This window comes from Trichoderma gamsii, assembly GCF_001481775.2.
Source record: "Trichoderma gamsii strain T6085 chromosome Unknown Scaffold_1.2, whole genome shotgun sequence".
Classification (NCBI taxonomy): domain Eukaryota; kingdom Fungi; phylum Ascomycota; class Sordariomycetes; order Hypocreales; family Hypocreaceae; genus Trichoderma; species Trichoderma gamsii.
Window position 1 is genome coordinate 1,477,377 of NW_020171338.1, and position 21,571 is coordinate 1,498,947.

At 49.7% G+C, this 21,571-nt stretch overlaps 5 protein-coding genes across 5 annotated transcripts; 2 read left to right on the forward strand and 3 right to left on the reverse strand.

Moving 5' to 3' along the window:
• Window positions 1-1,076: 1,076 nt before the first annotated feature.
• On the reverse strand, window positions 1,077-2,984 carry TGAM01_v200450 (CDF family cation efflux system protein; the record flags this gene model as incomplete). Its single annotated transcript, XM_018806188.1, has 3 exons — window positions 1,077-2,603; window positions 2,671-2,754; window positions 2,841-2,984. The coding sequence occupies 3 exons, from the start codon at window positions 2,982-2,984 to the stop codon at window positions 1,077-1,079; spliced, it is 1,755 nt and encodes a 584-aa protein (XP_018660669.1).
• A 3,070-nt stretch (window positions 2,985-6,054) lies between these two features.
• TGAM01_v200451 (hypothetical protein) lies at window positions 6,055-8,275 on the forward strand (the record flags this gene model as incomplete). Its single annotated transcript, XM_024548561.1, has 4 exons — window positions 6,055-6,458; window positions 6,540-7,035; window positions 7,088-7,176; window positions 7,228-8,275. 4 exons carry the CDS (start codon window positions 6,055-6,057, stop codon window positions 8,273-8,275), a joined length of 2,037 nt encoding a protein of 678 aa, XP_024406776.1.
• A 3,476-nt stretch (window positions 8,276-11,751) lies between these two features.
• Window positions 11,752-13,090, forward strand: TGAM01_v200452 (hypothetical protein; the record flags this gene model as incomplete). The annotated part of the gene is made up of 3 exons (XM_024548562.1): window positions 11,752-11,768; window positions 11,858-12,825; window positions 12,882-13,090. The coding sequence occupies 3 exons, from the start codon at window positions 11,752-11,754 to the stop codon at window positions 13,088-13,090; spliced, it is 1,194 nt and encodes a 397-aa protein (XP_024406777.1).
• An 883-nt stretch (window positions 13,091-13,973) lies between these two features.
• On the reverse strand, window positions 13,974-14,906 carry TGAM01_v200453 (hypothetical protein; the record flags this gene model as incomplete). Its single annotated transcript, XM_018806184.1, has 1 exon — window positions 13,974-14,906. One exon carries the CDS (start codon window positions 14,904-14,906, stop codon window positions 13,974-13,976), a length of 933 nt encoding a protein of 310 aa, XP_018660665.1.
• A 2,672-nt stretch (window positions 14,907-17,578) lies between these two features.
• On the reverse strand, window positions 17,579-18,931 carry TGAM01_v200454 (hypothetical protein; the record flags this gene model as incomplete). The annotated part of the gene is made up of 4 exons (XM_018806183.1): window positions 17,579-17,668; window positions 17,747-18,315; window positions 18,379-18,610; window positions 18,746-18,931. 4 exons carry the CDS (start codon window positions 18,929-18,931, stop codon window positions 17,579-17,581), a joined length of 1,077 nt encoding a protein of 358 aa, XP_018660664.1.
• Between the last annotated feature and the right edge of the window lie 2,640 nt (window positions 18,932-21,571).

Sequence of the window (21,571 nt, forward strand, 5' to 3'; positions counted from 1 at the left end):
AGAATGAACAACATCTGGGGTGTCTATACACTCTAATTATAGAAGTATTTAGATGCTTGCACATCCGTTGTGCTACTACGAAGTACTTGTCTGTAGATGAGCATTCTGCCATCTCCTACGAAGGTTATTCTATTATGTGTGTTTTGCTAACGAAAGACAGTGAAGTGATATGCAAATGAAGCAGTACAAGGCTTGTACGAAGCACAATGATTGATGCAGCCTGCTATCATAAAGGTGATGACGACTGTGCCGAAAGGTGAAAATATATGCCAATTGTTCGTAATTGTTCCATAAAGGCGGCTGAAAATTATGCTTCAACTATTCCTAATGTTCAGTAGATGCCTCTCTCTTCTAAGAAACCACTCTCGTCGAACACGTGGGATTATCACAGGCCGTATAAATATTCAAAACGATTCACATACTACAACAAGCCATGTCCAAAACAGGACGATATGTTTATCATGTAACGCTCCCATGCCGAAAGTTCTCAATTCTCGCAACTTTTCCTTGTATTTTCAACCAACGCCGCTGTCCTAATGTGATAAAAGAAAGCACCCATCGAGCGTGCCCTTTTCAAATCACCAAACTGCAATCTCCCCTCTAATTAAATTCTTTGGTACAGATGAACCCACCTCTTCCGCAAACAAGTGATCCCCCAATTCCTCCTTTTGGGCTCGTTGTGTCGCCTCCCTATGACGCTGTACCACGCTCTAAATAATCAAATCCACTTCTCTAAACGTGAGAAGGAAAACGAAAGAAACAAAATTAATACATGCTTTGTAGAAAAGAAAGACAAAAAGAAAGATCTAGCCAGCTTTGGGGTTGTTTTCATCGCCCAAAGCACAACGCCAGCCATCCGTAAAACCATAGAGCCAAATGATAACTATTAAAAAACTGGTAAGGGGGGAAAATGGTAGTAAGCTGGGTTAGATCAAGCACATATTCCACACTGTAAAGTCTGAAATGCGTTGATAAAGTCGCATAGTAAGCTCGCTGTTGGCTTTTCAACTCATTATCCAACCCAGTCATCCTACGCAAACGGGTCGAGAGAACAGGTCGTGTTTAATGTTTAATGTTTAATGTTGGTGGTCATGTTGAGCGCCCTCGCTGCGTGAAGATTCACTAGCTCTTCGAGTCGAGCTGGCTGACGACGTATCCACCATACAGCACCCTTGTGCTTGGCAGTTATCAACGCATTCTAGAAGGCATGGTCTGATTTGTTCATCAGATGCTCCGTCAAGTGAAAATGCCGGTGCCTCGCCGTTGTGCTGATGCTTAATATCAAGACAAAACTCGGGCTGAATAGTGGCACTGTGAATACCATAGCCATGAAGACATTTCCGAGCGCGCCTGGCCAGCTGCATGTACTTCTCTCCGCTGTGTGTGTTAATCGGGAAGGAGACTTGGAGATGCATGCTGGCGACAATCTTTGTATCGGAGAGCTGCCAGACGTGGATATGATGGCAGCTGACGACTCCGGGAAGCTGTTCAATATCCTGGCGGATTTCCGGGATACGGATGTTTTCAGGAGTGGCCTGGAGCAAGACACGTGAAGTAGCAAGAGTCAGAGGAATCGACGTCTTGAGGATAATAGCCGTAATGACGAGCGAGACTGCCGGATCAGCATAGAGCTTGCCGGGCCAGTTGGTGAGCCAGATGACGAGCGCCGTTATAATGACACCGACGTTTCCCAGTGCATCGCCAATGACGTGAAGCAACATGGCATGCATGCCCATGTCGGCATGGTTATGGCCACTGACTTTGGCGCCAGCCTGTCTCGGAAGAGTGTGGTTGTGACCATGGTGCACGCTAGAGTCTCGTCTTGCGCTCTGCTTCTTAGAAGCCGAACCAGTAGAGTAAGAAAGATTTGACTTTCCATCCGGGAGAAGTGCCGATTCCTCATTGGCCTCGGTCTCAGAGTCTGCAAAGGGAGACTCATCACCATCTTCGGCATGAACATTGGACGATGCAGCTCTACTAGCAGCGATAATTTCCTGTCTGAAGCTGGCGGGGTGGATGCTCATATCTTCGATGCTAGTGAAGCGAGAATGACCTCTGCTCGATCGGCGCTGGTGGTCTCGCCCCCTGGATTGGACAGACATGCGGCTGGCTCCGTTGGATTCGTCGCGGTTTGTAGAGTCGTCGCCAAAGTGAATCCGTCTAGCCGTCTCGGGGCTGTCGGTGCTAGCTCGACGGCCTGCCATGGTGGCTCTTTGGACAATCACCTCCGGGAGGATGTCACCAATGGCGCCGTTTTCATCAGCGATATCACCGCCAAAGTGTCGTCCCTGTTCGGCATCACAGCCGTCTCCGTGGGTATGGTTGTGCTCATGTTCATGATCGTGGTCGTGTTCGTGGTCATCATGGCCGTGTTCGTGGTCGTGATCATGGTCGTGTCCGTGGTCATGTCCGTGACCCCCCAGGACCACAAAGCCCAGCAGGTTGGAGAACAGGCCGGCACAGCCAACAATAAGGATAAGCTTGGGATTGTTGATTTCGGGCGGGTCGACAAAGCGTGTCAAGGCTTCGAGGATGATGGACACGCAAAGCGCGATTAAGAAGACGGCGTTGAAGAAGGCACCCAGGATCTCGGCTCGTACCCACTGCAGGCAAGGGGGTGTCAGCTGCAAGTGTTCACGTTTGGTCTGCACGGAACATGTAAAAACTTACGCCAAAGGTAAACTCGTCGGTGGTGGCCTTTTGCGACGCTATCACTGCCCACAGACCGATGGCGAGAGAGATGATATCGTTGAGCTGCGAACGGTTAGCATGGCGCGATTGCTCTCCTGGTATCGACATGTCTGGATCCAGGCGACGTGACGATGGATCGCGCAACATACCATGTGGAAGGCATCAGCCGTTAGCGCCAACGAATGCGCCAGGAAGCCGCATATCAGCTCGAGCAGGAAGAAGGCCGTGTCGATGGCGATCATGATTTTGATGCGGGTGCTCTTGGACCACGCCATGCTGGAGGTGCTCGGCATGGCGAAGAGGAATGCGGCACCAAACTGGCGCGCCCAGACGGTAGAGAGTCGGCTTCAGATGATCGAAGTAGTAAGAGATCGGGAAGAGGCCGTAAAGACGTGTGCAGTAGAAGAAGACGACGGAGGAAGAGAAAATTGCGATAAGTCGGTAGGTGGTTTTATTATTTCAAATGATGCAAGTTCCGAAATCAAAAAGTTCAATGTTGGTCGCAGGTGGGGTCGCCGTAAGTAATAGCGTCAGCCCGGGTGCTGCAATGCTGGATGCCGTAATATCGAGCGCTGCAAGCCGCTAAATCGCAGCGGCAGAGTCTAAATTGACGCCTTGACACGCAACGATTGGAATGCTTTCCGAAGAGTCCCAGGCCCGTGCTGGTTTGATTAGGGCTTGAATCGCTCTGGAGTGCACGTGGATGCAACTCTTCGGCGATGGTTAATAATGAGGCAGGGCAAACAGAGGGAGCGGCAGCATCGTCGCCACCGGTGAGGTCAATTGACTGGGCCGAGTCCAAGGGGCGAGATATCGGGCACATGTAGATGTAGCTGAGCGCGCTATTGACTGCAGCGTGGCCGATTAAATAGCACCGGCAGCCTTGGCCCAGGTTCCTCGTATGTACGAAGCGTTACATTGGCTGCAGCACAGTATATCCGCCGACGGGGGACTCGTACTGTCTAAGCCGTCAGCGTGGCGCCACTTGCTGGATCCTGTTCCTGGACTGATGATGACTGCATTGAGTCTTTTCATTATTTGCTCGCTGCTTCGGATACCGCTTTTATAGGCAGCTTTTTACACGCTGGCTTTGAGCCGTTGCCTTTGAGTGCGGCCTTTGAACTCTACTCTGTATTTGAACAGTCTGTCCTTGAACAGTCTTTGAGCCCTAAAAAGGAACAAACAAAAGTGTCAATGCATTTTAGTACATGTCATGTACACAATAGTACCTAGTACCTATTGTTGAAATCACGTAGCTTTTGCTCAACAAAAGTCTATTTCTAGACTCTCATTATACGAGGTTCCAGCAGCCAATTGCACACACAAAGAGAAACATGCGGCAGTATCAGATACTCCATGTACGCGTGCGATCTCGCAGCATTGCATTACATGCGATACCGTGTAGATGGCGGCGCACAGCACTTGCAGCTTGGTGTGCTTCTCAAACTTGTTAGTGGCCAATCCTCCGCAAAGGGCCGCCCACCAAAAGACATCATCAATCTGGCTGGTGGCAAAATGCTACGTCAACAGGCCGCCAAGACCCGACGGACTGCTTGAAACAGGCGGGAGACGATCTGGACTAACCTGATAAACCTGATGTTTAGCAAAATGTGGCTCTACTAGGCTTCAGTTGAATTGCGGTTGCTAGCTAGGATCGTATGAGGTATCCATCGCACTGTTTGGTTTACAGGGGCTGCAAGTTCATTGATAAGATTGAGCTTTATCAATCAACAATCAATACTGTAAACCTCTTGTACTATGCCTTAATATCTCTTACGTACATGACTACTCGGAGAGTATCAAAACCTACTCGTGTATGTTGCAGGTGATCCTACGACTAAGGCAAACTCGTGCAGTATCACAGGGTAGACCGTCATACAGTACCCACAGCGCAGAATCCTTCATAATCAAAATCATAGGCACAGCAAAGTCCGAGCGCCTGTGATTTTTCATCTCGCCGTGCCTTCCCGAGCAGGGCGAGAGTAATATCGTAAGAAAAAAGAAGCCTGAGGATCTTATTGCCGATCCATACATGTTTGTGTTACACCACCTAAAATTGGCACTTAAACCAACTATTAGTCCCAGACAGAGAGGCCCGAGACATAAGCTGGCGAATAGGATGCTATTCTGGCCTCTGCTATTACAATTTTCAATTTTCAACCTTCACGCTCTACTTGTCTATGCAGTAGTTCGAATTGTATTTTTTTATGTAAGACGGTTCTCGGGATGCTCGCTCGTGTTTGCGGAGGATGGGATGCTTGTGGAACACCACTTACATGAGACATGCTACGAATATCCTGCCGTTTTGCAGCAGTACCGTTGCGGGAAGCTGCGCTTTGGAACATTCAAACGAGCTGTCTTTACTTACAAATTCAATTACAAACGAGACAGAAGCCTAGCAAGTAGTATCCCGGAACACTATGTAGAAAGAGAGGAAGAAGACCTGTTATGCAGCTACGGAGGTATACACAGCCAAGTGGGAGCCCAAAAGGAAAGGGATCATAGGGAATGTTTGATAGCTACCAACACATAGGCCTGAATTTCCACACACCACTGCCATTTCCACGTGAGCTATTCTGCTTGAACAAGTAGAAGTAGTGTATTGCTTTTATTAACGGTACTGTCTCTCTTTCTTTCTTTTTGTCTAACCGCTGCTATTCCTATTGCCGCTGCTATTCCTATTGCTACTACTGCCGCTTATCATATCCATACATAATATTTGACCTGATAAGTCAAGACATATCTACCATCATTATACATGTAAAACCGCTTTTTATCCATGCAACGTTGTTATTCCCCCTGGTGATAGAAGTCATATTTCCATTTGAGAGCCGTATCCAACAAACCATCCCTGATGGATGCCAATTCTCAAACCTTCAAGTATCCATGCCGGCCCATTCTCGCGGCCCAAACCCCCTGTCTGCCCGCCCAAAGAGCGAATAAAACATGGCCCGAGCCGCCCAGTTTCCGTTTTGCACTCCAACTTAACGGGGGAAAAAGGCCCAACAGCATAACAGCCCATGCAGCGGCATGCCTCTCAGCCAATGCCATTTGATCGTTTCTGCTTCTGCCTGCCTGCCGCCCACCTTCTTTCCAGCCCCATGTAAGAGGCCGCTCGCACCACAGCCTTCTCGTCTACGTTTGACAGACAAAAATGAGTTGCTGCCTCTGGCTAGAAAGAGGCGGTGCTCGCTTCTGCTGTCGAAAATGAAGTCCTAAGACTGCAAGCCTTTTTTCCGAAGCGGTTATTTGCTATGCATTCCTTTTCTCTGCCTACGGTCGATCTACCGTGCGATCATTGCACTCCTTCCAGCACGTCTCACGCGGTCATTTTTCTACATTAAGTTTCTGAAGCAGAGAGACATGACCACCAACCTCGATGTGATAAATTCGGTGCCACGTGTGGCAACGCTCATTTACCAGACTCATCAGCTATGGCAGGAATTTCGAGGCGTCCCGGATGGGATTTCAGGGCTCGTAGAGCACCTCAAGGCCCTAGAACCAATATTCGCAGAGATTGAGGACCACTTCAATGAGGACAATGTCTCCGCATCGTTCAAAAACTGTCTCGACATGTCAAAGAAGGCACATGACTCATTGGGAGTATTAGTAGCCGATATGCGAACACAGCTGCAGGCAAAGAAGAGTATCAAGCGCAAGTATGCTACTGTTAAGATTATGCTCAATAAATCCGTGGTGGAGAGGCTTGAACAGAGCATGTCTCGGTGCATGACCTTTCTGCAGTTGGCAATACAAGCGTACCAGATGTGGGTTGAAGGCTTTCGTTTGAACAAAGCCAACCACCTATCTACTTGTAAATAAACCATATTCTAACGTTAAAGAACTAGGGCAATGCTTCGGAAATTAAGCTCTCAAGCTCCCGCAGCACGGGTCCAGCCCCAACGTCATACGCTTGTTAGAACATCTCGACAATCTCTTCCACTGCTACTACAGGACAAGAAAATGCCTCAGTTCCAGAATGATGTCGATGAATTCTTCCCTAGAAGCAAGAAGGCGATGGAAAGGTCTAAGAAAACGACAAGCCTCTTGACGTTTGATATATCCCAATACGCGCGATTCGCCCTAACTTACACTAATGGGGTCGGCGGTTGGAAAGCCCAGCTGCAGCTACCAAGCTGGATATCGACATCAGTATATGAATTTATATCAGCACCAGCTATTGCAGGATGGACATATAGCTATCGCGTGTACAACATAATCGCAGATGACTCTGAGTTGATTAGGAAGATCAGCTGTGGGGATCTAATTGGCGTTCGGCAAATGTTCAGCAGCAGAAGTGCGTCGCCATTTGACCGTACCACGGACGGGAGGTCACTTTTACATGTTTGTATGGCCCATCTATCATACTGTGGCCAAAAACTTACAATTGTCTAAGTATGCGGCGACCAATCAGCAGTACGAAATATGCCAACTCTTACTTCAACTTGGCCTCGTGTCATTACTGGATTATACCTCAGGCAACTCGTCAGTTTTCCCTTCTTAGTTTCTGGTGCATGGCTGATAGTGGAATAACAGATCACCTATCGACTCCATAGCGTCAAAAATGTTTTCCATACAGAATGCCCCTCCGGAGAAGAATCTTCAGATGATAGCTGAACTATTTGCGTCATATCTCCAGGAACCTGATTCTCTACCTGCCGAAAGACTCTTGGATTTCATAAGATCGTTCGCACCTGATGACAAGCTCTTGCACCATTTCCGAAATTTGTTCATGCCTAAATATTATCTACGCCCATTGAGGGATCGACTTGAAGCCGTCCGGCTCGGGGCATTTAACGTTATTGATTGCCGAACTCTAAAGGGCCTTCTCTCAGAAGACAGGAATATCACTAAAAATAGCGTTGCCCAATCAAGCTGCGAGAAGGTATCTCTTGTACACTCTGCAGCTTTGGCAATGGGGTGTCGATATCCCGAGAGATTAAACAAGTGTATGAAGCCATACGTGTGGATGCGAACATATGACGAAGATTGGGCACATCTTGTTATTAAGACCGCCCAGTTTGCTACACTTGAGGATCTCACCTGCGTGGAAACGGTTGTGCCATGGGACGCTTATGAAGTGACAGCTTGGAGAGGCACTCCGCTTTCGTCTGTTATTGGCGGAGCGCTCTGCTATCTCTGCCCCGACACGCCTGTCAATCACTGGGATGCATACTTTAATGGCTGTCTTCAACAGTGGCTTGCACTCTTGGAATCAGCTGGGATTGATTTACTGGCATATGGGAAGCGGGAGTTGCTAGTTCTCCACGCCATTGAGAACAACACAAAAGGTGCTTTTGATGCAGACGCTATCGAAAATTCACGGACCATGTTGCGGAACAATATGAGGAAGGGAGAGCCACTACCAAAGGTGAATCGTATAACGCGCACCGACATGTCTGGCGAGCAATATTGGGTGCCGCTTCGAATAATTGATCTGAATATTGGGCCGAGCCCCAGCGACTGGAAACTGAAATGGGCTCCGGAGTATGAATTCATGGCATGCCAGTTTTGGAGGACAATTGAGAATAAAAAAGAGGTGGTAATGCCTGGTGCTTGGGTAGATTGCCAAGATGACTACTAGGTGTTGTATTATCAAACAAGATCAATTGAACATGGGACGTTTCTCACATACGCACTCTCTGTAGGAAAAAAAAAACTCCTGCACAGGATGTGTAGATAGGCAGACTGGGTCAAGCAGGCCTGTATCTCCTAGGACCCTACCAGCTATTGTGAGAACAATTTAGCTTTGTCTCTTAAGCGAGCTGCGAAAATGTTTATCTGAGGATGGAATTCACATGCGCTCAAAATTTGACTTCCGATTGCTAAGGTAGTAGGTCCTGCCTAAGCTACCGGAGTAGGTATTACGAAGTGGCTCTCCTGCCCACCATTACTGCAACCCCGCTTTGCAAAGGCGGGGATCATTGATGACCTGCTTTCAAAGCTCAGACGAACCAACAGCATATTGAACGACTACAAAAAATCTCCGAAAATCAAGAAAATGGAAATGGAAACAGATACAAATACGGACGTAAGAGAAGCCGGGAAAGCAGGCTCATGGTATACCAACAGAGTAAAGGATCTGGCAGAACAAATCAGCGGCTTTTTTGCCAATGTTCCTGAGACTGTCGATGACTTTTCATTGCCTATACCAGGAGCTCGAATAATCATTGCGCCGTGAGTGACCTTGGATAAATCCAATCCCAGCCTCTCTCTGATACATGTATAAAGGCACGCAGGATATCGATATTCAGGGCCAAATGCTGGGTGGGCCTACAGTTGCCTTGATCTCAGCAAAGCAAAGAGAGTGTTCATTTTAGGGCCGTCTCATACCTACCGCCTCATTGGCTGCGCCGTCACAACGTTTTCAACATATGCCACTCCGTTCGGAGATTTCACCGTGGATAGGGATACCCTCGAGCGAGTGAAAGAAGCAGGGGCCATGAGCGATGCACCCCGCACCAATGATAAGGCAGAACATTCTCTGGAAATGCATTTGCCATTGCTCTACAAGCGATGTGAACAGACCTTCAACACAACAGATGATTTTCCCCAAGTGGTCCCCATTATTGTCGGAAGCACTAACCGAACAGACGAAAAGAATCTTGGTCGATTACTCTTGTCTTATCTCAAGGATGAAGAAAATGCCTTCATCATTAGCTCGGATTTTTGTCACTGGGGATGGGACTTTGACTATACGGTTTACACTGCCGATGGAGACCTTGACAGCCTGAAGCATCTCCAACCTTATAACACAAGGCCATCAGGACCACCTATCTATGAATCGATCCAGCTAGTCGATGAGGCGGCTATGGATGCCGTCAAGAGCGGCAGTCATGATGCTTTTGTCGATAATCTCCGACGTACCGGAAACACGGTGTGCGGGCGACATCCAATTGGAATTGCCATGGCTGCCCTCGAGCTATATGCACAGGAGGTCGATGATGAGAAAAAGAGTCGCTTCAAAGTTGTGAAGTATGACCGTAGTAGTCAAGTTACGCGGCCCAATGAATCGAGTGTCAGTTATGTCTCTGCTTATGCAGTTTTGTGAGGGGACAGTATCTTCAAGAGATGGAAGCAGAAATAGAATTAGCAGATAAAGATTAGGTATTTCACTATGCAGCACGAGTTTCCAGGCACAGACGACGATAGTGTCTAGAATATGAATTATTGGTTCTAATCTTGAAATTGCTTTGTCAAGGCCATGTCATCGAGCTGAAGCTGCTAGGATTGATCCTTTTCAACGCTATTTAAGCTTGCCAATTCGCTCGCTTCCTTCGCCATGCATGTTGGTTCATGCTGATTCAAACAAGGTCGCTCATGACCAGCTATCCCGCAAATATTAAATTCTCTTCTCATTGTAGATGTTGCTCTGCATCCGCCTTCCTGGCCGATCGGAAGGGCCACGCAGCTGTCGGTGTTTATCTAGATCCGTCGTTGGGCATCTGAGGTCGATGGAGGCGGTGCTGAGGATCGTTGCCCAACAAGCTAGTCGAACAAGCATATATATTCTTAGGCAGTCTTTTTTTAGAAGCCGGTGAAATGCTGACTGCAGGCCGGGCCATTACGAAATGCTGCTACGTGTGTGTAGGTGGCGCGCGGTGAGCTGCGGCGCCATTGTCAGCTCCAGTCAGCTCGCCGTCTACAGTAGAGCAGAACCCCTCAATCCCCTCAATCCCCTCAATGGCTGATTCTCTGCTCGGCTGCGATATTCCGTATGGGACGGCTGCTTTGTTTGATCGTCGCACAAGGCCATTTTCCAGCGGCCTAGCGCAGAACAGGCGCCGCAATCAAAACCAAGGAAAATAAAGAGCGACGAGAACAGCAGCGTTGGTGGTGCAACGGAGCTGTTCGTCCCCGTTTCCAGGCGCCACAGCTGATACCCCGTAGTGCAATCTCTGCGACTCATCCACATCCTGGCAGGGACCCCGATGGCACCCCGGCCTCTAGACCAGGGCAAATCAATGTGCGCCACCGGCCGTTGTTCCACTAGCTTGATGCTGTGCTGAAGACGCGGATCCAATCAGGGCAGTTTGTTGTCGACACCATCTGACACAACGGAAAGCAAAAGCGAAAACGCCTTGCCCAAGGTTGCTTGGTTGGGAATACGACCAAACTGAAAGGATCGTCATGTACCTGTTACGTAGTACAAGCCATGGCAGTAATAAGTTTTTATGCTCTGTAGTTTAATACGAATAAGAGTTCTGGGCTATTGAACGGCCACAATTACAAGCCAATTATTGCGCTCTGCCTGTGATTTCGCCTGGCCGTCGATCTCCTTATTTAGCGGCCTCTGCAAAATTACGCTCGTGATGGCTCTTATTGCAGTGCCTTCCATTTGATTAGACCAGGCGCCACGGCGTGGGCGCTTGTACCGGTACCCAGTACACGTATCTCGCTAATTTGCGGCCTGCCCCCTACGCGCATTTGCGGCTGCCACACTGGCTGCGCACTGATACACGCCACGCTACTGCGCGTACCGGTACCGCCACTGGAAGCTAAGTCTCGTAGGGCCGCTCCTTCCCTGGTCGCGGCTCCGCTGTGGTGCAGCTGCCCCCTTCTCGCCTTCCTCTATAACCCTTGTCTGGAAACCCGGGCTTGGAGCCTCCTCTGCTCCTGGGCCATTTTATTCTCCAACATTGAACAGCAAAGTTGTTTCTGCCATTTACACAATTTCTTAACCAAAAGGCAGTGAGGCCATTGCTTTTTTTTTGTTGTTGCTTGTGTTCGATTCCCTTCTTTTGTTGTAGTCTTTTTTTGAACAGGAAAAAAACAGCCGTCGATTGCTAGCCACGCTTTGCAGCTTACAGCGTTTCGCCAAACCTCTGATATCCCTGGATTTCTCCTAACTGAATCCACCATGAGCGTAAGTGTTTCACCCCGACTCTCCTACGGCTGCTGTTTCAACGCGAGCGTCCCAGAACACAAAGAAAAGCATCTGCGTTCGCTCTGGAATATATCCAATCCTCTCTTCTTCATATTTCCAATTCCATATACACAATCTTACACGTTTGCAAACCACATTTCGTTACATGATACTCAGAATAGCTTGCTAATAAAATGTCAAAACAGTACGGGTTAGTATATCGCAATCACTCGACTTGGGCTTTGCATCCAGTGCCCCTGAAACCCGCATTCCAGTGACTGACGCCCTGTCTCTCTTTAGATACGGTGGGAATCAAAACCCGTACGACCAACGGAACGACAACTATGGCGGCGGCGGTTATGACAACCCCCCTCCTAGCTATAACAATACCCCCTATGGCGCTGGTGGCCGTGGTTACGCCCCAACTGGAAGTATGGACGACAGTACGCATCGCTCAACCCATCATGCAGATGTTAACCGTACACTTACAGGCTCAGCAGTCGAGATGGCTCCTCTAACGCAGAATGCTGGCTCAATGGCCCGCGAAGACCCCAATGCGATCCGTAACGAGTGCCGCGACATCAGCAACAGTGTTCGCCAAGTCGAGAGCAGCCTGGAACAGATCAAGGTGCTCCAATCCCGAGTTCTCAGCGATGTCGACAGCTCCTCGTCCAGCCAGTCCAACCGTCAGCTGGATGCCCTGACAACCGAGACCACGGCTACTTACCGCTCTCTTGTTGAGCGTGTCCGGACCATCAAATCCAAGCCTGAGGGCCGAAGCGCCATGAACAGCAGCCATGTCGACCGAGTCGATCGAGAAGTCAAGGCCGTCATCACCAAATACCAGACTGTCGAATCCGAGTTTCAGGCCGCCGTTAAGCAGCAGATGGGTCGCCAATACCGTATTGTTCGCCCCGATGCTACAGAGGAAGAGGTCCAGGCCGCGGTTGAAGACACCGGCAACGGTCAGATTTTCAGCCAAGCTCTGATGCAAAGCGACCGCCAGGGCCGTGCTCGTGCTGCACTGAGCGCAGTCCAGGACCGACACAAGGAGCTGCTGAAGATTGAGCAGCAGATGACAGAGCTGTTCCAGCTCATGCAGGATCTTGATACCCTGGTCGTCCAGCAAGACGCTGCTATTGTGCAGATTGAGCAGAAGGGCGAGGAGATTGTCGAGAACCTCGACAAGGGTAACGAGGAAATTGCGGTGGCTGTCACAACTGCCCGATCCACCAGGAAGAAGAAGTGGATTTGCCTTGGTATTGTTGGTAAGTCGATTATTTACACGACGCTCAGATTTGAGAACACGGGCTAATCTTGATAGTTGCCATTATCGTCATCGTCGTCATCATTGTGCTCATTTACATCTTCGTTGTCCGAGGAACAAACAACAACAAGAAGCGATCTCTGCTCGAAGAGGTTGCTGTACCGGCTGCTCGTCTCGTGGCTCGTCTGCCCTCAGAGGATGAGATTGCTGCCCAGTTTGGCCGGATAGCCAAGGGAAGACTTCACTTGCCTGCTGCACCACAGTAATGGCTGCATCTGACGAGATACTGGAGACGAGGCTGAAAGAAGGATGACTGAGAGAGTGAAAGCGAGGAAGAGGTATAAAAGGGGCACGCACGCACACACACACACGTTTTGACTCCATCGTTGAAGACATTGTATAAAAGTAGCTACCGACATGCGGCATGACCTTGTGCCCATATTTCTTTTGTTTACGCCTTTGGATTCGGGCGCCACACAAGGGCTATGACATTCCGATGGTTGTTGAATGGGAACGAGCTCTGAGTCTTTTTTATGTTTGTCGAAGCACAAGAGATGGCTGGTTGGATTGATTTTGTTTAGACGCCTTTACACTGCTTTTTTTTCACCAATACGTTTTTGGTTGCTGGTTTTGGGAAGAACATTTTGGAGTTTAGCATTTGAGGCGCTCAGCAGAAAGACTTTTTTCTAATATCAAATTTTAATTAAATTATTCTCATTCTTGCTCGCACCTCTAACTGGGTGCAGGTCTGATCAAGGCACATGGTGCATGGGAGTAAATACTAGTAGTGGTGGTATTATTATGAAATCTTGATAATCACTTCGCTACGATACCCGAAGAGCGGAGAATATGTAATATATCCTTCAAAGACTGCCCCAACGTCGAGAAAAACAAATAAAAAAGGAGATTATTGTGGATTAAATCGAAAGCAAAAGAGCAAATCTAAGGCTGCAATGTAGATGTGACCGTGCGCCAACTATGCTTCCCGTTGTGCTCTGTGTATGTTGTGGCGAGGTAAAGGAGGGCCGAGTCTGGTATAAGTTGAGAGACATTTGTTGATCTCGTCCATCTCATGGTAGCTTGACATAGCTACAGTAGGAGGGTAGTAGTAGTATCCAAAGAAAAATAAAGGCAGCAAGTATCTTGACCTTACTGCGGCTCTCTCCCTCCTGCATGGGTATCGTCTTCCACAGCCGCAGCTGTCGCTGTTGTAGTATTATCATCATCCCTCCCATCAGGGTGCGTCATTGCCATCTCCTCATTCAGCCTATTCAGCGTCTCCCGTCGTCGCTCGCCTTCGTCAACCACCTTCTTCAGGACACCCATGCGGCGCTTAAACTCCTCCGTCAACTGATCCACGTCCTCACGGCCAACAATGCCAGCGGCAGAGCCACCGCTGCTCGAGGAGCCCCGAAGGTTTGCGTTCGTAGGCTTTGTATCGGCAGGGACGCCTTCGCGCTCTACGCCCTCGACGCGAAGCATCACGGATGACGAAGCACCTTCGTTATTCTCACCCTCCTCGCCCTCGTTGTTACCGCTGTGCTGGAGGGACAGCTGCGACGCCGTGACGGCAAAGTCCGGCGTCAGGCTGGACGCCCACGAGACGGTCCATTTGCCGCTTGGATTCGCGGGCGGCGCGAGATCGACGACGAGGGCGCGGTGCAGAGGGTCGGTCTGCGGGGCGGTGAGCACGGCGGAGGCGTCGTCGTCGCTGAAGAGGTAGTGGACGCGCGGGTGGACGGTGGTGTTTGTGGTGGTGTTTGTCAGGAGGGTGAAGATGGGCTCGAAGGGGGGGATGTGGTCGGACGAGGAGGAGGGCGCTGCGGCGTCATTGTTGTCGGTGAAGCTGTGGCTGAGGTTGGGGTCGTGGTGATGCTGATGCTGTTGATCTTGTCCCTGTAGGGCAGCTGTTGACGGTGACGCAGCTGCTGCTGCTTCGGACGCGGTCGTTTGCTGATGAGGCTGAAACTGCGGGTGCCGCTGCCGATACGAAGCGATTGACGGAGACGGCGACGAAGCGAGGTATGTCGTGGAATCGTGGTCTGCTGCTCTCGCAGGCATGTCCCTGCCTGGACTCGACATGGTGATGTGTAAAAAGAAACTCTCTTTCTCTCTGTGCGTGTGTTTGCGTGTCTCAACGGTAACGACGACATGTAAGAGCGGATGGACGAGGCCGCATGAGGCGCATCTTTAAAAGGGATGGAGGCAAAACGAGAGAAAGAAGACGCAAAAATGGCGAAAGGAAGAAGAGATGAGAAAATTAGGTGGCTCTCGTTTTTAAGACCCCGACCCGTCAGCCTGGCACTGAGCTGAGGAACTCTTTTTTTTTTTTTTTTTTTTTTGGGTTTGCTTGTGTTGGTTTTGTTTGCCTTATTGTAGGTACGATTTTTAAGGCTGAGCGGCTACCGGATGCGTCACCGTCTGTCACTGGGGTCCGTTACAGCAAAGGTACCTCCGTACAGTATAGGTGCTGCTTTTTACTAGCAGTTTGATAGCTGGAGAGCTTCTTCTTCGGATTCCACGCCCCCCGTTCTTCAGCTCCGTTTTTCTTTTAGAAAACAGCCACTGCCGTCAAGAACTTCCAAAGCTGCAGCCATCGTTCAATTAAAAATCATGACTATACAGACCCATCACGATTCGACGTCCGCGCACACCAACCCAGGTACTTATGTAAGTAGATACGCAACGATTGGGCACCTCCATCTGAGACATTGTGCTCTGCATCTCCATCTCCAATCTCTTATCGCCACGTGAGACTCATGCATGCAAGCATCATATGTCATAAGAGACCTGGTAGGCGGTTTTTCTTTCCCTTTTCTTCCAGTCCATTTTCTGTTATTAAATATGGAGCCGGGGGTGGGCTATTATTCCCAATCCACAAACCCTATCGAGAAGGCCAAGCCACGTCTTCGGGCAGGATTTTGCGTAAGTTTTGAGGCAGTAGTAGTAATCTTTTTGCTTTTTGTTTTTTTTTGTTTGCTTACTGCTTATCTGTCATACGGGATGTTTTTTTCTTTTCTTTATTTCCCTCAGTATCATCGGAGTGCTTAGCGTAATATACCTATCAAAGCATATACTGGCTCCTTGCTCTTCCCTTTTTCTAGCCTAATAGTTTTTGTTAGCCTCTTGAAATAGCATCACCTCCATACCTACCTAAACCCCAAAAAGCCATCATGTCTATGCTCCACGGAGCTCGCCGAGACCGTTCTACCACTCAAGCAGCAAAATAGCTAATAGAATTTAGCAGTTGACCTGCTTCTGGCCCAAGCAGCCAAACACGAAAAGGCCAAGGCGGCATTAGTCCGAAGTGACAGGTAGTAAGCAGCGCATACATGCAAAAACTAAACTAAACTACATACATACAGACATACATGGCTGCTGTAACTCTTACGAACGACAAGACAGGTAGGAGAAAAATGCAACCGAGTTTTTAGCACGCATGTGCTACTAATGTAGCGTCTAAAAAAAAGAGATCGATCCTTCTTGCAGCGAATGCTTCTCATCTCACTGGCTCTCATCTTGAGCTTCACATGCATCATATCGAGTGAAAACATCTAGGAATATTACAATCTGGAAAGGCCACCACCTCATTAGGTCAAAAACATCTCCATAAACAATTCATCACCGGCTCCCACTCTCTCTATCTCACCAAAATCTCCCAACGCAGCCTCTCGTCCCGTCCCAAAAAGCCCGAACTCGGCCGCCCTTCGCTCCGCCCGTGTGCATCTGCTTCCAACCAAAGCGTCACCGACCCATGGGCTTGCCTTTCTCTGTCAAGCTGCCACAAAAAAAAAAAAAAAGGACCCCCAAAAAAGAAACGGAGCCATTCAAAAACGACAGCTATCATAACTCGTAAGGCCCGATTTTTTTTTATCGGGCTTGTTCAAGCAAGCCCGTAGTAAGAAGCTCCACGACACACATTGACACACACACATGCGGAAAAAAAAAGAGGGGAGAGTCGAGGCTCCAAATTTCTAATTGCAGACCCAGAACGTCGTCTTACCCCAGTTGGCCCAGTTGGGCGCCTTCGGATTTGAAACGCACCACTGCTGAGTGACGTTTTCCCATCGGCTTGGAGCCACAAAAATCCTCCTTCCTCTCGAGCGTGTAGAGCCACGATAATGACGCTATGAATAGCGATGGGGCTCGTGGCCAGCTAGCCCGTCGAATAGCGGAGGGCATCGTTGAGCTTAGATGCTGCCAGGTGGCGCGTGGAGAGAGCGAGAGACAGAAAGAGAAAGAGATTGTACGTCTATTGCCGTAACCAGAAGAGGAAGAGGAAAAAGCCAACAACGCCTGCTCCCGTCTATTTGAAGTCTATAAAGGGATATCATCATAAGATATTCGGTTTTCCGTTGCGCGCCAATGGAACCCGCGCATCTCTTTCTATTTTCTTTTCCCCCCCTATCCACTCCGGCTTTGCCAAAGCATCCTGTTTGCCTCTGCCCAAAAAAAAAAAAGAAAAAGTAGACGAAGAAGAAGAAGAAGAACAAAAAGAACATTCGTTACCACGTTATGGAGCCACAGCTGGAGATGAAGTTCGGAACGCGCCTTCCTGCGACCACGTCCGAGTCATGCAGCACCGCTCGTGCGAGCCAAGCCACCCCTCCCATTGATGCCATCTGCTGGCACTAGTAGTAGCGGTAAGGCGAGAGTCGAAAGGCGTATGCGTAATGAGAATTCTATATGTGCCACACAGACACAGAACAAAAGAGAAAACGTGAGAGAGAGACGTCATACCGACACTCTGTGCCTCACGAGGTGTGTAGAGCGCGGAATCCAGCCGCAATCAGACTTCGTGCTTGATCTCGAGAGTCAGCCGGTCCGTTCCAGTAAAAGAGCCCCTGCAATATTAAAAAAATTTGATAGTTAGCAACCAATTTGTGTCTCACAAAGATTGGACAAATTTGAGCTCCACAAACCCCTAATCCCTTCTGCTTGCAAAATTCAGCCTTGACCTTGACCGTCTCGGGGTTGTCATACGTGACAAACCCCCCATCACCACCGACACATTGGGCCGCAATGTAGCGCCTATCCACAATCTCTTTGCATCCCTTTCGTGGTAATTCGCCGTATTCAAATGTGCCATCTTGCCCGCCAACGCCGTTAAAGTCCTGTCCTGGTCCATTGGCCTTGAGGAAGCTTCGTCCGTAGGTCGGGATCCCGAGCAGGATGCTCTTTGGAGGGAATCCTTGGGACATGACATAGGCCACGCCCGTCGATGCTGAGGGTTCATCCTTGTTCATTGTATATAATTGGGCGTGATGGCCAGTCTTGGATGTCCACGTGCCGAAGAAGTCATATGCCACAAGGTTGATGTAGTCAAGGTACTCGGCCGCTGTGCTGAGGTCGATTAGTTGGAGAACCTCCTTCGCCGCGGGGAGGACAGCTGTCAAAATGAAGCGGTCTTCCGGCATATGAATCCGCACTGCTGCCAGCAAGGCCAGGAAGTCGTGGCCATGTTTAGCTTGGGATGGAAATTCCCAGGCAACTATCACGAATAGTTAGCTCGAGACTCTTGTAGACTCTTGTATGCTCTTCCGTTTGTACTTACTGTCAACGCCATCAAGCCCGGATGCTTCCACAAGGCCAAGGGCAGACCGGGCAAAGTTATCTCTGAGAAGAGTGCTTGATGCAACAATGGGAAACGCCTCTGATGCAGTGCTGCCACCGATAGATAAGACAACCTGCAGGTGAGGGTGCTTCTGCTTGAGATGCATCAAGGATCCTAAGCCACCCTGAACACCATCCACTGGCGCTCTGGCATCGGCCCACTCATCGCCGAGCTGGGCCACACGTCACAAGTCAGCAGCCGAGCAACATCATGCAGGTGAAATATTCTCAACTTTTTCCGAACCATTGCACGGGAAAAGAAGCCACTCTGCCCTTTGTGTGGTCTCTGGGATTTTGTCAAAACTCACAAAAACATTGCCGTCCGCCGTCACGCTGGCATACGCATAATACACGTGGTTGATGCAGCTGTAATTGAGCATTCCCGGCGAATCACCTTGGTATATTCTGCTGCTAGGGAAATAGACTGCATTGGTGTACATAACTCTCGCCACACTCGTAGCTATGCGTGACTTGCGGGATGCGGCGGCGCTCATCTTGTTATCGGGCTACGGACAGAAGAACCGGAGGCGAACGGCGGTGACGGAGGAGACGGCGACTTCAGGAACGGCCGTAACCGTGGACAGGGTCATCAATTGGGAGCTGAGCGTGAAGCATAGAGCAGTGGCAAGGGATGCCCTCAGGGTTCAAGAGGGGGGGCGAAAGGAGCACAAAAGCAGCAGAATGGGACAGTTTTGTAGTAAATCGGCAACATTGTGAAGATCCAACCTCCAAAGCCCTGCCGGAGACGTGCTACCTGGGCCGGGGCTAGTTCCGGAGCTCACCAAACGACCAAGACAGAAGCCCAGGTTAGGCATCAAGGGGGGGAGGGCCTTGCTGGGGCTCGATGCCGGCGTGTCGTGTGTTTCTTGGGGGCATGATTGCCAAACACCATTTGCACGCGGCGTGGTACGGAGCACTCACTCATACGAGCATACACCGATATAGCAGGCAGAGCCAAAACCCTAGGCCGAGCAAAAGACGTGCGGTCCGGGTGTGGGACGGGCAAAGAGCAAAAGTCGAATAGCATGCTGAAGTGGGGACCCGGGGGGTCTCTGAAATGTCTTGGGCACTGAGCACAGAAAGATGGGACACAGGTACGAGAGAGAGAATGCAAATTACGCACTGGGAGAAAAGGCATTGAGGGTCCAAACAACGGCCTGAGAGTGGCCAGGGTCCAGGGAGAGGATGAAGACAGCCACGATGCATGACATAATTGCGGGGATTCCAACTGCTGACTTGCGTGGGAAGACGAGAGTGACATGTATAGAGAGAGCAGAGGGTAATGACAGCATGCGTGGGATGGCCAGATCTTGGAGTGTTGGCCGGAGACGGTGCTCGCTGGTCGTAGTGAGCCACCGCCAGGCGGAGCCGAGTCCTATTCTGCCTGAACGTATGAAGAACGAATGCTTGGCAAACGTTGCCTCCTACATATCAGCATCCAGATATAGCCACAGCCGTATTTTGGCATATTCTCTCGCCGTTGCCATGCCCAGTGTTGGTATTGGTGCTGTGCCATCGGCGATCAGAGTCGAGTGGAGGGGGGTGGATGATGGCGACCCGTTGGGAGAGCTAAAGGCAATGGCTGGAAGGCCGAGAGTTTAGAGCCGCCCGGATAGCTAAACTGATGAAGTGGACATCAACCAAAAGGCCCGTTCATCCCAATCCAGGTACCGCTACCGCTCTTTTTGCGGCTACTGCCGCTGCAGCCAATTCTCCTGCTTGAGACGTCTGCAGTCTCTTCGTGATTGACCTTTTTTTTCTCCCTCTTCCCTGAATCTCTTCTTGACCTGCTTCTCAGTCTTTCCGCACGGACTCTGGGTCCCAAAATTGGGCCGCCTTCACCCTTGTTTCGCTTTCGCTCTGGCTCAGGATTCGTGGCTTCACAGAAGCTCCTAAGCGCCGTGGCTACGTCTCATCCATGGACGACGGAGAAGGTCCGTGTTTGCCTTTCTTGACCGCCGCGTTGCTCCTTGCTTGATCGTACATATTTGATTGACGTTCAGGCCGGTAGCCGTGAAGTGAGACTGGCCAATGCGTCGGCCTGACGGCTCAACCAAATCTCTCCAATTAATCAGCCCGCTGTTGGCAAGGCGAGATGGCGCTTCGCTGGCAAATAATGAAGCGCCCTTGACCGGCAAGCTTGACCGAGACATGTGGCACATCTCACATCGAATCATATCAGATTGAGTGTATGCTTTGTCGTGAGACAAGGGCGTATTGGAGCGGCAAGGCCGAAATGAACGTGGAGTTGCTCCATATAGACCATTACGTCTCCGTCATGAACATGAAGGAATAAGACACGGAATGGAGCGCGCATCTCCTTCGGGCCATGCTAAAAAGGCTTTTGGCTTAATGGGAAACCCTAGCAACGGTATTATTTGTAAAATGCTCACTGTGAGACACCGGATGTAAGAACTTGGCCGCAAAAATTCAAAATAATGTGATAATCTGACACCGACGTGACCAGTATTTACCTTGTTGTTCAGCCAAATCAGTCTGAGCTGTCATGGGGCAGTGCAAGTGTGAAGTGGATAAGGACGAGGTCAAAGTGAGGCTCTTGGAGCAGGCTGGCAAGCCACGGCATAGCCAGCTGCAGGGTGAGTCGATGGCCAACCGCGCGCAAGGCTGTCGAAACGCCGCCTCAGACAATGACTCTCTTCTCCTCTTTGTTGCCCTCTTCTTCCGGTCGACCTCTTTCTTTCTTTCTTTCCTGAGTCTCATACATGTTGTATACTCAGTCTTAGAGAGGCGTGACGATGGTCAAATCCTTTGTGTAGGCTGCGAAGAGGATGAACTTCCGTTGCTGGCCACCATATGGAGTAGTATAAAGAGGAGAATGACCATTTCTCCATTCGAGGGAATTTTTTCCCACTCTACTGTTCGGTCTCCTCCCGTGGTTGACCAATGAACGGATAGGTAACGTCGAACTTTCACCGTCGAGGGCAGGCCATGGTCATTCTCGTGCTTACAAAGTACAGACTCGCTTGGCTAATATTGAAGCTACCCACAACCTGCATGGCCCCCTCGAGGAAGAGGTAGCAGTAATGACTAGGTACCGCCTTGCTAGCCGTACTTTCAGGCAGACAGCCATGCTTTCAAGCTGAAATACGGATTGTAGTTTTCTCCTTTCCCAG